Below are 14,409 nucleotides of genomic sequence, written 5' to 3' on the forward strand. Positions count from 1 at the left end.
CTGGCTGCAATGTTTGTGTACAAAACACCCCTGCAAGGAACCCATCAGCATTCTGCCAAAAGCAGAAACAGCCAAGATGGTGTTAGACTTTATTACTTTGGCAGCCAACAGAGAATGCAGCTTTGCTCCAGTGGATTTGCTGCTTTGGTTATGAGGTGCTGCTTTTCTCTGTGCTGGGGCACAGAACAACAACTGGCAATAAGAAACCACAAGCAGACAAGCAGGCAGAAATTATCTGTTATTTCTGAGCATTTCAATACAGTATTTCTTTTTCTTACAAGTCTATCAGCCTGAGTGTCCAGCTGTGCCTTTGTCTTGCTGTGGGGTGTGAGTTTGAGCACTGCAGTTGTGCAGACAGACAGCTCAGCCAGACACAGGCTGTGGCTGTTGAGTTTGATTGACTTGTCCATACAGAAATGATGGGGAATTAAAAAAAAAAACATAACACATCTGCTATTTGGGTTGCTGCTTCTTTTGGAGTTGTGGAGTTTTTTTCCAGAGATTTCCAGGGAAAAGCGATGCCTTCAGCTGCCTCTGTCCCAGCCATCAGGGGACAAAATCTGTGTGTGGAAAGGATGAGGTCACTGAGCAAATGAATAAATCAGTGTCAGGGTCTGAGAAGGAATGGCACAGAATGAATCCCTTTCCCTTGTAAACATTTTGTTCCGTGCCAGTGAATTTCTTCATCACCCAGTTCTTTGTCCCACTGAGCCCCATGAAGTGTAAATGTAGGAACTGAGGAATTGTCCCTCTCTTCATCCCCCACGGAAACGTTGCTGGGGACATGAAGAACTGATGCCCCATGATCCCTCCCCACCTGCTTGACTAGTGCTGCATGATGAGTTAATCCATGGAGGATAGCTGAGGAGCAGCCCATGGAGCTGGCTTGTATCCGTGTGGGTTGCATGGGAATCACCCTGACTGCTCTGCAGAGGAGGCTTTGTAGGACTGATGGTGCCTGAATGATCAACAGAGGTCTCTGCCTGGCTCAAGAGAAGTAACCTGAGACCAGCCATAAAATCACCACTTTTTTACTGTATAGTCAGGACTTACCTCTTCTATCAGCCTCATAACATCCAGAGAAATCACAGCCCCCCGGAGGCCCAGGCTGCCCAGGCTGCCCTCTGACACCAGGGAAACCTGGAGGACCAGCATTCCCAGGGTAACCCTTGGGACCTGGTTTCCCCTGCACAACTTCTCCTGGTGGGCCTGCAGAAGAAGCACAGAAAGCTGTAGCACACCTGCTTTAGCAATGTAATGCCTCTTCTGTATTTTCCTCCATCCTACGTGGCAGGTAATCTTCTGAGCATAGTTTCCTCATTCTGGTGTTTAAACAGGACCTGCCTGTTGGATAAACCTGTTCTGAATCCCAGTACCTGAATCCCAGTATTCTTGACCATAAGTGTGCACAGCTTGGCTAAAAATGGAGCCTGGTTATGAGAACCCCAAATCCACCTACATGTTAAAGCAGAGAATCACCTTAACCCCAGGATCCATCCCAGAGTCACTGGGGTTTGTGTCTTTACGCCTCAACTGTAGAAAATTAAATGAAGAAGAATGTGTTTGACCACACTCTTTTGAAAATGCCTGGTTTGTTATGCCAGTGGCAAACTTTCCACAGGTCCCAAGAGCAGGGATCAGGGTGGAGGAGTACACCAAATCCTCACAGATTACTCACAAGCCCTTATGTTCCACGAGCTGAATTTTCAGAGCTTCTATCCCCGGAGCATCTGGTCTTGCATGCAAAAAGGCAGCAAAACTAAAACTCCCTGGATGTGTCTCATGTCCTCAAAACATATCATCCCCTGGCAATGGGTACCAGAGGGATGAAGCTGCCTGGAGTAATCTGTAAAAGTATCTGACATTTTAGCAGAGAGGAATCATTGAGGATGCTGGCAGCAGGGCTGTGGTGGGAAGGTGAGTCCAACCCCACCACAGAAGTACTTCAGCTGGATGATGCTTTGAATCTGAGAGCTGGTGGCCATCACATGGCCTTGCTGGATCAATAGACAGAAGTTGGAGTCACTCTACCTGTTCTGCCTCTGGGTCCTTGGCTCCCTTCCTCACTGGCTCCAGACATCCCTTTCTCTCCTTTGGGCCCTGGGGCACCTATTCACAGATAAGAGATAAGTGTTGCTTCACTGTATGTCAAATTTCACCCAGAACTGAGGCTCCTGCAGTCTCTCCATGAGTCAAAGAGGAGTCACAGCCCTTGGCAACACTGAGAAACATCCATTTGCTTTCATTCAGTCTGGGCACCTACTCTTGCTCTGACCAGCAGGGCATTGATTTCTTTGATCCAAGCAGCACAGATTTGTAGCCCAGTAGGGGTGGGAATGAACATTTTTCACAGAGAAATTCATAGCAATAGTGTTACTGCACCAGCCTGAGGGTCAGGTCCACCTCTGTGCTCTTCATGTGGATCAAACAAATCACAAAGCTGAGCTGTCTCTTTGACCACGTGCTGCTTAGCCAGGATTGATATTTTCCTGTTAAATTACTTGTGAAACTAGTACCACTTGGAGAAAACAGATACATTTTGACAAAATATGATTTTTCATTGTTTCAAGATGAAAATATTTTTATCAGCCATGTTCTTCAGGTGGTTTTTCACTGAGATGCATCTTCTGCCATCTCCTGATTGACAGGCTGGAAAAATCTGCTGGCTGTTACTCCCTTCTCTCTGAAGTGACATTTTCTGCAGATACCAGCTAACACTGACTACTGCAGGAGGAAGGAGTTAAACAGAACATTTCCAGTTACTCTGAGGTGTTAGGACACTGCTGAAACCAATGTTTTCCTTTTTATTTTGACAGACAATTACTCGAACCGCTGACAAACATTGTCTGCGAATCCAAGCAAAACATCTTCCCACCTTTCATTCGTTCATGTGCAGTAACTGAGGCCACTTCTGAGATTATATTAATCTATTTCTTTAGTTATGTCTGAGTCTTTCATTGTGAAACTACTACTCCAGAAACTTACTTTCCCTTTGAAGATTGCTTCAGCTGCCTCATGCCTTCCATCAGTGTTTTCCAATGCTCCTCATTTCTGCCCAAAGCTGATCTGTTCTACCACCATGTCTTCATCCAAATGACTGGATTTTTGTAGAAAAAGCCTCCTGCCCTCTAAAATTAAACTCTCCATCCCCCCAAACCTTTATATGCTACTAAACTGGCCTTTCCTTCCATGCAGAATTTGAAAATAGAGTGGACTGCATCTGGCTTCTCCCTACTTGTTGAGATTTTTAATTTGGGTGCCTCTTCCTAGAATGGGGAGGTTCAAAAGGAAAACAGCAATGAAATGAGACAATATCATGGATTATCTATGCAGTACTGCTTGAGGCACTGAGGTGTTTAGTTAAAGTATCAAAGATGCAGTGAAAAGTGCACATGAACACTTCTGTCCATACCTCTCTCTCCTGGATACCCATCTTTGCCTGGCTGTCCAGGGGTGCCCTTTTCTCCTCTTTCTCCACTGTTCCCAGGTGGGCCTGGAGGACCTGGTGGTCCTGGTTCTCCTGGTTTTAACCTTTCCTCCCAGATGGGAACTGGCTTCCTTGCGTGTTCATGTATGAATGAATCAAATTTCAACACATGAGCTGAGAAGGCAAGAGAGAAAATAAACATTTCCTTGGTTGGGAAATTCAGAAGAGAGATAAAAATCAAAAAGTGTTTTGTCTAAAAAGGTACTTAGAATGATCAGCTAGTGCTAAAAAGCTGTCAGTCCAAACTGAGAAAGGCAGGAGATGAAGATGGGCAGCTGAGTGATGACTTAGCTGCCTGACCTTGGACGAGGCACTGCTTCTCTCTGCACATCACAGCACAGGAGCTTTACAAAACTGCCTCATCTCGGGAGGAATCAGCATGTATCACTGAAAGAACAATTTCTCTCAAATTAGTTTCAAGCTTTTCCATTTAAGAAATAAAGAAGGCTTTGCAAAACACCAAAGGGTTTTTCAAATAAATGTTTTGCAGGTCTTTTCTGTGCTAATGCCACTGATAAAGCCAAAGCAGTGCTTAGAGCCTGAGATGGGACATTTGCTGTTCATGGTGCTCAGCAGGGCACAGGGTGGTGGAGCTGCTGGGATCACTACAGCTTCAGGCTGTCTCTCCTCTGGTTTTCCACTTCTGGAGAGTCATAGGATCATAGAATCACAGGCTGGTTTGGGTTGGAAGAGAATTTGAATCCCATCCTGTTCCACCCCCTGCCATGGGCAGGGAGACCTTCCACTATCCCAGGCTGCTCCAAGCCCTGTCCAACCTGGCTTTGAACACCTTCAAGGATGGGGCAGCCACAGCTTCCCTGGGCACCCTGTACCAGGGCCTCAGCACCCTCACAGGGAAGAATTTCATATTAATATAAGTCCAATCCTTCAGCTTAAAGCCCTTCCCCCTCGTCCCATCACCACATGAGCAGACTCAGGAGCTGGGTTGGTTTTACTCACTCTGAATCATCCGCTCACAGGCCTGGCTAACAAGCTGGTAAATTGTGGCCAAAGACTGTGGTTCCCCCTAAAATGAAGCATTTTAAAAAAATTAAGAAAAAAATGAAATATTAATATCTTTTAGAAAGGATCAATCTCATAATGCATGATAGCTTTCACCCCATTCATTTTCTCAGCTTGAGTTCCAGAGATATTAATTACTGTGAAATGCAGCTCTATTTATTTATCATGGAGCTCTGAAACCAGAAAATTGAAATTGGAAACATCAATAATTGCTTTTCTCTTGCACATCAAAAGGACCAGACCGAATCTAAATAATTACCAAAAAAGGGAGAGCAAATTTCACCCTCAAATTTTATCAGAAAAGATGCTAAGTCTATAACTCAGTGTTCTGTGATATGTAAAACATTTAGTATGATCAGATATTACAACTTCCTATCTTTGACTCCATCTTCCATGAATATTGATTCTTCCTGTATTTTGAATAAATCATATATGACGGGCCCTTCAGAAAATTTTAGTAAAGTAGGGAAAAGTGATTAAAATGCAAAAACCTGCTTAAAAATAAACACTGACTCTGAAAATTCATACCTAATGCACCTATTTCCTGCACTGTTTATAAAACATACATCTCTGGCTGGATCACAGTGCAGATAATCCAGGCTTAAAAAACTGCTCTGTTCAACACCCAAAGGAGGGGGAAACAGAAAATTCCAGTGTAAAAAAAGTCTAGAAAAGGAAAAACTGGTGGGATTGGAAGGTGAATGCTCTTAAAATTATAATTCTGAGGCATTAAGTTGAGACAAAAGCACCTCATCCCTGTCTGAAGACAAATTTGCATAAGTCTGTCTTGGCAATGCCTCCTAGAAAGTCATGGCATTTTGATTTAACCAGGTCAGTCTTGGTAATGCCTCCTAGAAAGTCATGGCATTTTGATTAACCAGAAGTCAGGATGAGAAAAACTTGAAAAACCTTTTTTCCCAACAAAATAACCTTCCAAGGTAGTGTGGATGTCCTGACTGCCAAGGTCTGTGCTGGGCCACGGACAATGATTATGACAAATGAGTCCCCTTCTGCAACACATTAAACCAGAACAAAGTGCAGCCAAGTGGGTTTGGTTTTCCCCTTCTCAGCAAGGAATGGATTTGCATTTGACATTTCTGCTTCATTACTACAAGTGATACTGAGGAGCTCCTGACTGCTGTGGGATTATTTATATCCCAGCAGCCCAGCTTGTGCAGGTGAAAGGAAAGGCAACAAGCAATAGGTACAACCAACACTGGAGAGGTTTGGCTCATAATTGTAAGCAAAAGTTGCAGTTCAGGTTATCACACCCACTCTTTTGAGGGTGTGATGCACGGACAGTGTCACCCAGCACCAGAAAAACTCACTTTCTCTCCTCTTTCTCCTTTGGGACCTGGCAGCCCCTATAGAAAAAAAAAAAATTAAAATAAAGAAGTTTAAGGAAAGGAAAAACAGAAAACAAACAAATAAAGAAATTCACTAGGGGTGTGGGTGACATTAGTGGGAGCACAATGATTGTTTCTCACACTCTTGTTGTTTCCTTGACCTCATGGCAGTGATTGTAAGAGCTTTAAGTCCATACTTGAAAGTATGAACTCAAACACTTTGTTTTTAAAGAAAAAGAGTAATAAATCAGTAACTGGAGCAGTGGGATAAACACCATCAACAAGGATGGAGAAATTTCTCAGCTGCACTTTTAGAAAATATTTACCATCAGGACAGGTGATTTTGAACATCTGAGGAGAAGAAATACTGTGACATTTAGATCCGTGGTTTCACCTGCAAGCCCAAGGCTGGCTGCTCCAGCTCAGGAGTGACTTTCTTGCTTTATTCTAGAATCTTACACCAGGAATCTATTTAGATTGTGTGTAGCAGGTGAATCTGCAGAGGGTGAAGGGAGGTGGGATTTGTTGAATGCTTTATCAACAGATCAGCAGCCTGGGCTTTAAATGCCCAGACATCTCCTTAAGAAGGATGAGTGTGAATTTAAACCATTCTTCAGACTCTGAGGCAGAGCTGCTGTGGGAACAGCTCATTCCCATTCAATTATTCCATGTCTTGGCCTTCTTTGAGACCCAAAAGCAGAAACTTACTGTTGGCCCAACATCACCTGGAGGTCCCTTCTCACCACTGCTGCCTCGGGTGCCTGTGGCTCCTTGGAAACCCTGCAGACATTACAATTAAAAATCCAGTTATTTCCTAACTTCCTTTTTCTGTTCAAGGGCTCCAGGGGCTCCCGTGGTGGGAGTTTAGAGGACTCAAGCAAGGGAAGAGTAGCCTTAAGTTTCCTGTCCAGCCACGAGCCCACTGTTCAAAGCACATTGTGTGTGTCGTGCTCACATCATTTCCCATCACCATCTCAATTATGGCCAAGCCAGCAAAGCTGAGCTTTGCCAACCAACTGCAGTGTAGTTTATACCCTACAGGCTTTTTGATCTTTCATTATATATTCAGATTTAGATGTAGCCTAGAGCACAACCCTCTTCTTCAGCCTCCCAATAGCACGTGGTTGTTCTCTTTTTCCTTTAAAACCTGTGCTGGCCTCTAATACTTAACAACATCAAGAGCAGCTTAGAGAGTGGGAAGTGCCTTCTGTGGTCATCTCCTCTTTGTGAGCTTTCTGTGCCTTTTGGAGCCATAAAAGGAAGAAAAAAAATCAGCCAAAATCAACTAGCAGAAATACTTTGTTTTAAATTTTTCTATTTAGCTATTACTTTTGAATTCAGTAGATATTAGCAACTTTTCTGAACAGTGAAAATGAGAAAAATTTTCAAGGCAGCACCAGAACAGCTTTCAGAGCCTGCTCTGAAGGTGACAGTGCTTTCCTCATATTTAAAAAGCTGAGGCTCAGTGCTGCCAGCTCCACATATTCCCAGGATGAACAAGTCAAAGTTATGAGCCTAATTCAACCTTGGCTCCTATAAATAACTTAGCACAACCACTGCCAAATTCCTTATAATTCAGCAGTGAGACTCAGCTGTGAGATTCAGCTGTGAGAATCAGTACCTTACTAGGTCCACCAGCCATCAAGTAACCCAAATTTGGTTCAATTTCCCAAGTAAAATGACATGTTCCTGTGGTGCCTTCCAATTAGGAGTGGTGAATCAACAGATCTTAAAGTTCTGCTACCCTGGGCATGACTGAGTGCAAGCACACCCATCTAATCCAGCCCTGGCAGCAGATACTGGCTGTGACGTGGGGAAAAACCTTTCACACTGCCTGCATCCTCCAGCTCCTGCTGAGTTCAGTCCAACAAGCCAAATCCCCTCCAACTCAACCAACAGCTGGAAAACAGTAGTGTCAGAAAAGTGAAAACAGCACAATAAAAATCTCCTCGCTGGGATGAAGCTTCATCAGGACTTGCCAGAGGAAGCCAAGGATTTTCTTCTTACACTGAGGGTGGCAGGGAAAGGGGGCACCTGCTCCATGTGCCAGGTGTTCCCTGTGGTACCCTGGGAAGGGGGTTTGCCCTGACACTTCCAGGTGAAAGCATAAAACTCTGCTGAGGAACAGATTTCAGAGCGCATCACTCACAGGGAGTACTCACCCTTGGTCCAGGAGGTCCTGGAGGCCCAGCTGTGCCTTCTAGTCCCCTCACCCCCTGCAAAGCCAAATCCAGTCATTTACTAACAAGAGGATTCTCAGAGACCTCATCAGCAGTGAGATGCTTTTCCATGTGCTGCTTTTAACAGGAATTGCTAAAATGGGTAAGAAAAGCATCTGTCGAGCAGTATCTCGGTATCTGCTCAAATTTGGCAAAACCTGAAATGATCCCAAATTTTCCCCAATCCCCCAATTATTTTTTTCCCCTAATTCATCTGGCTTTGTGAAAAGATCATTCAGTTCTGCACTGAGTGGACTGGGATGTTTTGGGTCTCTGCTGGGATGCTCCTAGCAGATTTTTAGGCACCCTCAGGGGTGAAGTGTTTTACCTTTGCACCTTGAAGTCCATCCCTGCCCGGAGCTCCCTGCACACCAGGAATGCCCTGTAAATCAGAAATGCTGGGTAAAGTCAGCATCTGATTATCATTGCCCTAATCCACCTTGGAACAGAGGACAGAAGAGAAAGGTCAAAGAAGAGAGAGAGTTATTCATTACACAGAGCAAAGACTGTTACCCCAGCTTTAATTCCATCATATCCAGCTTCCAGCTAGTTCTATCTCTCTTACACCAGGTGACTCAGTTTCCTTTGGGAAAGTGATGGCACTCCAAAATGACATCCCAAGACAGTTCCCAAGCAGACAAGAGCAACAACTTTTCAGACTTGCTTAAAGTAGTTAATCAGGGAAAAAAAAAAAAAAAAAAAAAAAAAAAAAGGGACAAGTAGAAGGAGTGGTGTTTACCATTACCTGCATGCCAGGGATTCCAGTATCTCCTTTCTCTCCTTTAATTCCTGGTGGCCCCTTGGATTAAAAGAGAAGCACACAGTTGGGTGTGTGGCAGAACCCTTTAAGGCAAAGAGCATCCTGCTGCTCCACATGCATGTCCCAGGTTGTTCCTGCTCCCTGCAGTGTTCCAGGGTAATTTACAGCCACAGCATGTGCACAGGGATTCTGCCATCCCAGACATGTGGCAGCCCTTGCCACTACTCCCTGCCAAGCAAAGATGATCACTGGAAAGAGAAATGCCTGAATATTCATAGGATATCCTGAGTTGGAAGGGACCCCACTGGGCTGCTGGAAATAAAAGCCCATTAAGGAGAGTCCGGACAAAAGCAGGCTTTGGCCAGAATGATTAAGTGCAGGGCCTCATCAGCATAAACTGATTGTCATCTCTCCCTCTGCAGCTGTTCAGCTGTTGGTAAGGGTGATATAAATACATAAATCACAGCACTGACACCCATTTCTGACAGGCTCTAGCTGTGAAGAGCGAGTGACAAAAAAAAAGGCAATGGAAGAGGTCACATACCACAGGGCCCTGGACTGTGATTCCTTGGGAGCCTGGAGAGCCTTGCTGGCCACTGGGACCCGCTGGTCCTACTTGTCCAGGTGGGCCTGGCTCACCCTGAAACCAAAGACAAGGAAACAACCATAAGGGAAGGACGTGGATGGTGCCTGCTCTCCTCATGGGCTGCACTGCACGGCCTGGGTCAGCATGAACCATCTACAGGATTCAAGATTAAATTGGGGCACTGAGGGCATCTCCAATAACCTCAGCTGCCTTTGTGCTTTAGGTCCAAGATTTTGGTCCATCTTTCATGAGAACAGACAGCAAAGCTGCAGAGGATGCTTTGCAGAGCACAATTCACCTTCCCAAACAGTTATTCCTGTTATTCAAAATGGTCAGAGAGAAAAGGGAAACCTTCCTTAGCCCATTTCTGAGATCTGTGTCCATTCTCATTCCTTCCCCCAAATCCTTCCCCTGCAGCCATGCTGCTTTCCCAGATGTCATCCCAACAAATGGGACCAGTGGTCTGCTCTGGCTCTGCCCTGTGCTGATGCATGGAGCTGTGAACACTCACACCAGGATTTGCTGCAGTCCCCAGGGCTGGGGGATCCAGACCCAGCCATTCCTCATGCCCGCCTCAGGGCTGTGTTCGCTCTCTGCCTCCCTCCTCACGCTGCTCTGCCCCAGGGCAGTACCAGTGTGTGTGGTCAGGAGATTGGCAGCACAAAGCCTGACCCTGTCACAGCACAGCTGCTCTCAGGGAACATTGCTGACCACGTCCAGTGCATTAATTCGGCACAATCAGGCTCATCATCTCATCCTCCAAAGCCCAACTGAGCATTTAATTAATAATAAGTGATCCCATCCTCCTCTCTGTGTTGTCAAGACTCTGTTTGGGCTCAGCCTGGTGCAGTGAGATAATCTCCAGCCTAAAGGACTCACCTTGGGTCCTGGCTCCCCCTGCTCGCCCTGAGGTCCTCTCCTCCCAGGGCTGCCCTGCCAGTGGGACACAAAGAACACCATCATATTTATTGCACTGTAGCCAGGAGCCTGGGGGATAGAACTCTGTGCACTTCACTGCCCCACACTGAAAAATGCTTCCTGCCCCACAGAGCTCAAAACAAATAGAGACAGGAAGAAAATTAACTGAGTTGTCCAGGAAATGTGGGAAAGGGAAGAAGAAAGTAACAGCCCAGTCCCTCCATGACCAGCATGGGGAACACAGCACCTATCCCCAGCAGAGAGAGATGAAGTTTAACCTGTTTAACCTCCCTCCAACTCCCTCTGAGTGGATCCATGCTGAGACAACCTCTCATATGCACATGGGAGCACACTTGAGAAGGAAGAAAAGGGGTGCTCACATCTACACTCCTTTGGAACTCCGGTGGGTTTTACACTCTCCACCCCAGAGAAGTGACCTGTGCTGAGATCAGGGACAGAGCTGGCTCTGGGAGACCTGGCTTAGCTCTGCCTCTACCTAGCTCTGGGCAGGGAGAAAAAACCAACCTCCTGGCATGACCTCATTTTGTGTGAATTTTTTGACATCTTAATCTGAACGCTGCTATTCTTGAATCCAAAGTAAACCACGTGGATTTGAATTGAGAAGCACAGGCAGGGAACTTTGGGAAAGGTGCTTTCAGAAGTGTCCAGAAACTCATTTCATAAGCCAGCTGGATCTAGTCAGACACACTCATTAAGGACAGTGATAAATACAAGGTGGGACATGTCTTGCTAACTGGAATTTTAAAAATAGCAGTGAGTGCTGCTGTAACTGCAGCAAATTACCAAGGGTTCAGTGGTGTGAAGAGAAGGTTATGTGTCAAAACCCTATTTCCTCTAATGCTTTAAAGAGCCCTGCTCTTTATGGAGTTGTCTGTGGAGATGCTTAAACCACAGGGCAATATAAGCTGCTAATTATGCACTTAGGATATTGGAGCAAACTGTGACAGTGGAGTGTGCTGGTAATTAAACTTCCACCGGAATGAGCAAGTAATTACTCTGCAATGAGGCACTCTCCTTGCATGGAACTGAACTCACAGTTAAATCACAGGTCAGTGCAGGAGGTGATCTGAGACCTTTTCACTTGAAAAAAGAGGCAAATGTTTCCATTTATGGTTATTTTCCAGGAGAAAAGCACCTGGAGTTGTTGAACTGAGGTTCATGGGCAGGCTGTCTGCCAGGTTTCAGCTGGCTTGTGCAAATCAAATATTCTTCCCCAGATTTTGAAAAACCAATTTTTTTTATAACTGCTTCCTAGTGTTTGATAGGAAGATTTTCTCCTGGGGTTTAAGCCCATGACAGCTTTCCTGCATCCATAAGCGATAGGGCAGAATTTATGCCTTTTCTCCTGAGCACACTGCATATGTAGTGGCTGTTTTCTCTTCCCCCCCATTTCTTCAGGGTTTTCTTGCAAGTGACATTCACTGAACAGAAAGAGAGCTTTGGGGACAGACAGGATAGCAAAGTCTCCCCTTTCTCTTTACACTGTCCACCCACACAGACACTCACAAGGCTCCAATTTAACACAGGATCCAGACAGGAAGATTTTTTTGGTGAGTTGTTTTTTTCCTTAAATTTACAGAGAATTTCAGAGCCTCCAATCCATGAAATCTCTGCAGACACAGAGGGTGACCTGTCCTCCTCTCCTGAGAGGATTAATGTGGAACCAGGCACTGCTCAGCCTGTTCCCAGCTGCAGCTGTTGCGCTGCCAACTCTCCATCTCCCCACTTCATCACCATCCAAAATCCAAAGAGAAACTCTCAGCCTTGCCCTGGAAAAGCTCCTTGAGTTAGGATGAGAGGAAATGGCCTCAAGATGCACCAGGAGAGGTTTAGATTAGAAATGCGGATAAAACTTCACCAAAAGGGTTTTGTCAAGCCCTGGCACAGGCTGCTCAGGGCAGGGGTGGAGTCACCATTTCTGCAGGGGTTTAAAAGCTGTAGATGTGGCTCTTGGGGACATGGTTTAGAGCTGGGCTTGGCAGCCCTGATTAATGGGTGGACTCAATGATCTTTAGGATCTTTTCCAACCTGAATGATTCTGTGATTCTAAAACCCCACGAAGCCCCAGGAGTGTTACCCACGTGCCCAACATGCCTCAAGGAATGCAGCAAGAGCAGCACCTGCAATACACGGGGTGGGAGGGTGAACTTACAGGGGGCCCTGGGGGTCCTGGCAAGCCTGGGCGCCCAGAAGTGCAAGAACAGGCAGGAGCCAAGGTAGGGCAGGTGTCTTCATCCCTCTGAAATGAAATCAAGCCAGAACCAGTCATGAGCAGCTGCACAGCAAGAGCAGGATGGATCACAAGTACAACATTCAGTGTTTCAAAATTCAGTCTTTTACTTGAAGAAAAGCAGATTTTTTTTCTACTCCACTGAGAGATTTTTGTCAGCAATCAAGTTCTTTATTTTTTCTGTTGAATAACAAATGTAGACAAAAAAAAATTATGAACCAGCCCTGCCTGCAATGTGCAAAACACATATTGGAAGATAATTTTCTCCTTTCTACCTATTTATACACCCCACATAGCAGCTCTCTGTGTGGAGAAGAGATGTGAGAGGAGTGGGGAATGTTGTGCCTCGGGGCTGAGATGGCAGAAAAGCTGTAGGAGTGCCAGGGCTCCTGGTTGAGGTCATGACAGGAAAAATATGCACTGCACCAGGATTGGAAGTTTTCACTCTTTTTGAAGCAAAAATAGTTTGGTTTGCTTCACCAAGTAACACACTGATGTTATTCCCAAGAGGAAAAAAAATGCTTTCCCTCTTAAGTCTATCAAAATAATTGTCAGTGTCACTTCAGTGCCATGGACTTGTCCCATCCTCCCCAGCTTCCTGTCAGTGAGCAGAGCAGTGCCCCTTGCCTTACCAGCGCAGGGAGATCACAGCATCTGTCCTGCTCTGCCCCCACACTGCTGCACAAGATCTGCAGAGACTGCAGCTGGAACTGGGGAAAAAAAAAAAGAGTTTGATAAGAAAGTAGCACTGGCTTCCACCACCCATCACCAAATCTTATTAATTTCAAGTGATAAAAATAATCTTCAGGGATGATTTGACAGGACTCTTCTGTGTGATCTCAATTATAACTGTACCCCAAAAAAGCCACGACATGAGAACTACCCCCAGACTGAGTGTTCCACAACTCCTCAGGTCTCTGTCTTGCTGAGCAAGTCAACAAAGCAGCTTCACATCACGTCTTCAATTTACTCACAGCCCTGCAATAGCAGCAGGTTCTCAAATAATTGGGCTTCAGCGCCACCAGAATGTGAAAGCAAACTTTGATTCGCTCCCCCTGGGGGCATGGGGAGAAGGGTAAATGTGGCAGCAGCATTTCCCAGGGCAGGGATGTGATCCCCTCCCCAGAAACCCCAACCAGTCTCTCACTGCCTCCCCCGCATCAGCCACATCTTCCCATTCTGATTAACAAAAAAGCACACACAAAGCCAAACAATATAATGAGGCACAGATTAATTTTTCTTGCCTTGACACCATTTCTCTTTTTTTTTTTTTCTTTTTCTTTCACTCCATGCATTTAACAAGGAGAGAGCTGTACAGCCCAGGGAGGGTTACAGATACAGATGAGCCCTGCAGATCAAGTGGCATTTAAAGATTTCTTAAATTAAATAAGGTTCCATGATAACCAATAATGAGGCACTCTGTCTTCTCAAGGACAGCAGAGGTGTGGAAGATGTGAAATGTTGCTGTGCTTGAAAGGCTACAGGAGTAGGGATGGCACAAGGCTGTTTATTATTTGGCCAGACCTGTCTAGCTGAGCTGCTAGCAGAGAGAATTTGGGAGGGACAAGGAAAGCACAGATTCCTGCCTTGATGGCCACAGGTTTTGATCAAATTACCTGAGAATTTATTTAGGAAACAAGTAAATGCTGATTGAACACACTGTTCCTTTGTCTGTTACGCAGCAGACCCCATTTCTTACAAAAGTGGCAATTCCATGTTTTTTTTCTGGGTGTATCCCAGAGCTCTGCCCCTCAGTTTGCAATTGGAGATGCACATGGGACAAAGTGTTTTTACGGTGCTGCTTTGAGGCAAGTGGAGT

The 14,409-nt window shown here is 45.4% G+C and overlaps 1 protein-coding gene across 1 annotated transcript in view; it reads right to left on the bottom strand.

Moving 5' to 3' along the window:
• Positions 1-223: 223 nt before the first annotated feature.
• Positions 224-14,409, bottom strand: part of COL20A1 (collagen type XX alpha 1 chain) — a 50,930-nt gene continuing 36,744 nt past the window's right edge. Inside the window, exons 27-40 of the mRNA XM_041478575.1 lie at positions 13,223-13,300; positions 12,513-12,599; positions 10,301-10,354; positions 9,380-9,475; positions 8,821-8,874; positions 8,404-8,457; positions 8,019-8,072; positions 6,565-6,636; positions 5,839-5,874; positions 4,448-4,514; positions 3,413-3,601; positions 2,032-2,109; positions 1,054-1,209; positions 224-560 (exon numbers count right to left, since the gene is read on the bottom strand). Of these exons, the coding sequence (XP_041334509.1) occupies positions 547-560; positions 1,054-1,209; positions 2,032-2,109; positions 3,413-3,601; positions 4,448-4,514; positions 5,839-5,874; positions 6,565-6,636; positions 8,019-8,072; positions 8,404-8,457; positions 8,821-8,874; positions 9,380-9,475; positions 10,301-10,354; positions 12,513-12,599; positions 13,223-13,300 (1,089 nt within the window). The 3' untranslated portion in view covers positions 224-546. The remainder of the gene's footprint in view (positions 561-1,053; positions 1,210-2,031; positions 2,110-3,412; positions 3,602-4,447; positions 4,515-5,838; positions 5,875-6,564; positions 6,637-8,018; positions 8,073-8,403; positions 8,458-8,820; positions 8,875-9,379; positions 9,476-10,300; positions 10,355-12,512; positions 12,600-13,222; positions 13,301-14,409) is intronic.

This window comes from Pyrgilauda ruficollis, unplaced genomic scaffold, assembly GCF_017590135.1.
Source record: "Pyrgilauda ruficollis isolate IOZ18807 unplaced genomic scaffold, ASM1759013v1 scaffold45, whole genome shotgun sequence".
NCBI classification, from domain to species: Eukaryota; Metazoa; Chordata; class Aves; order Passeriformes; family Passeridae; genus Pyrgilauda; species Pyrgilauda ruficollis.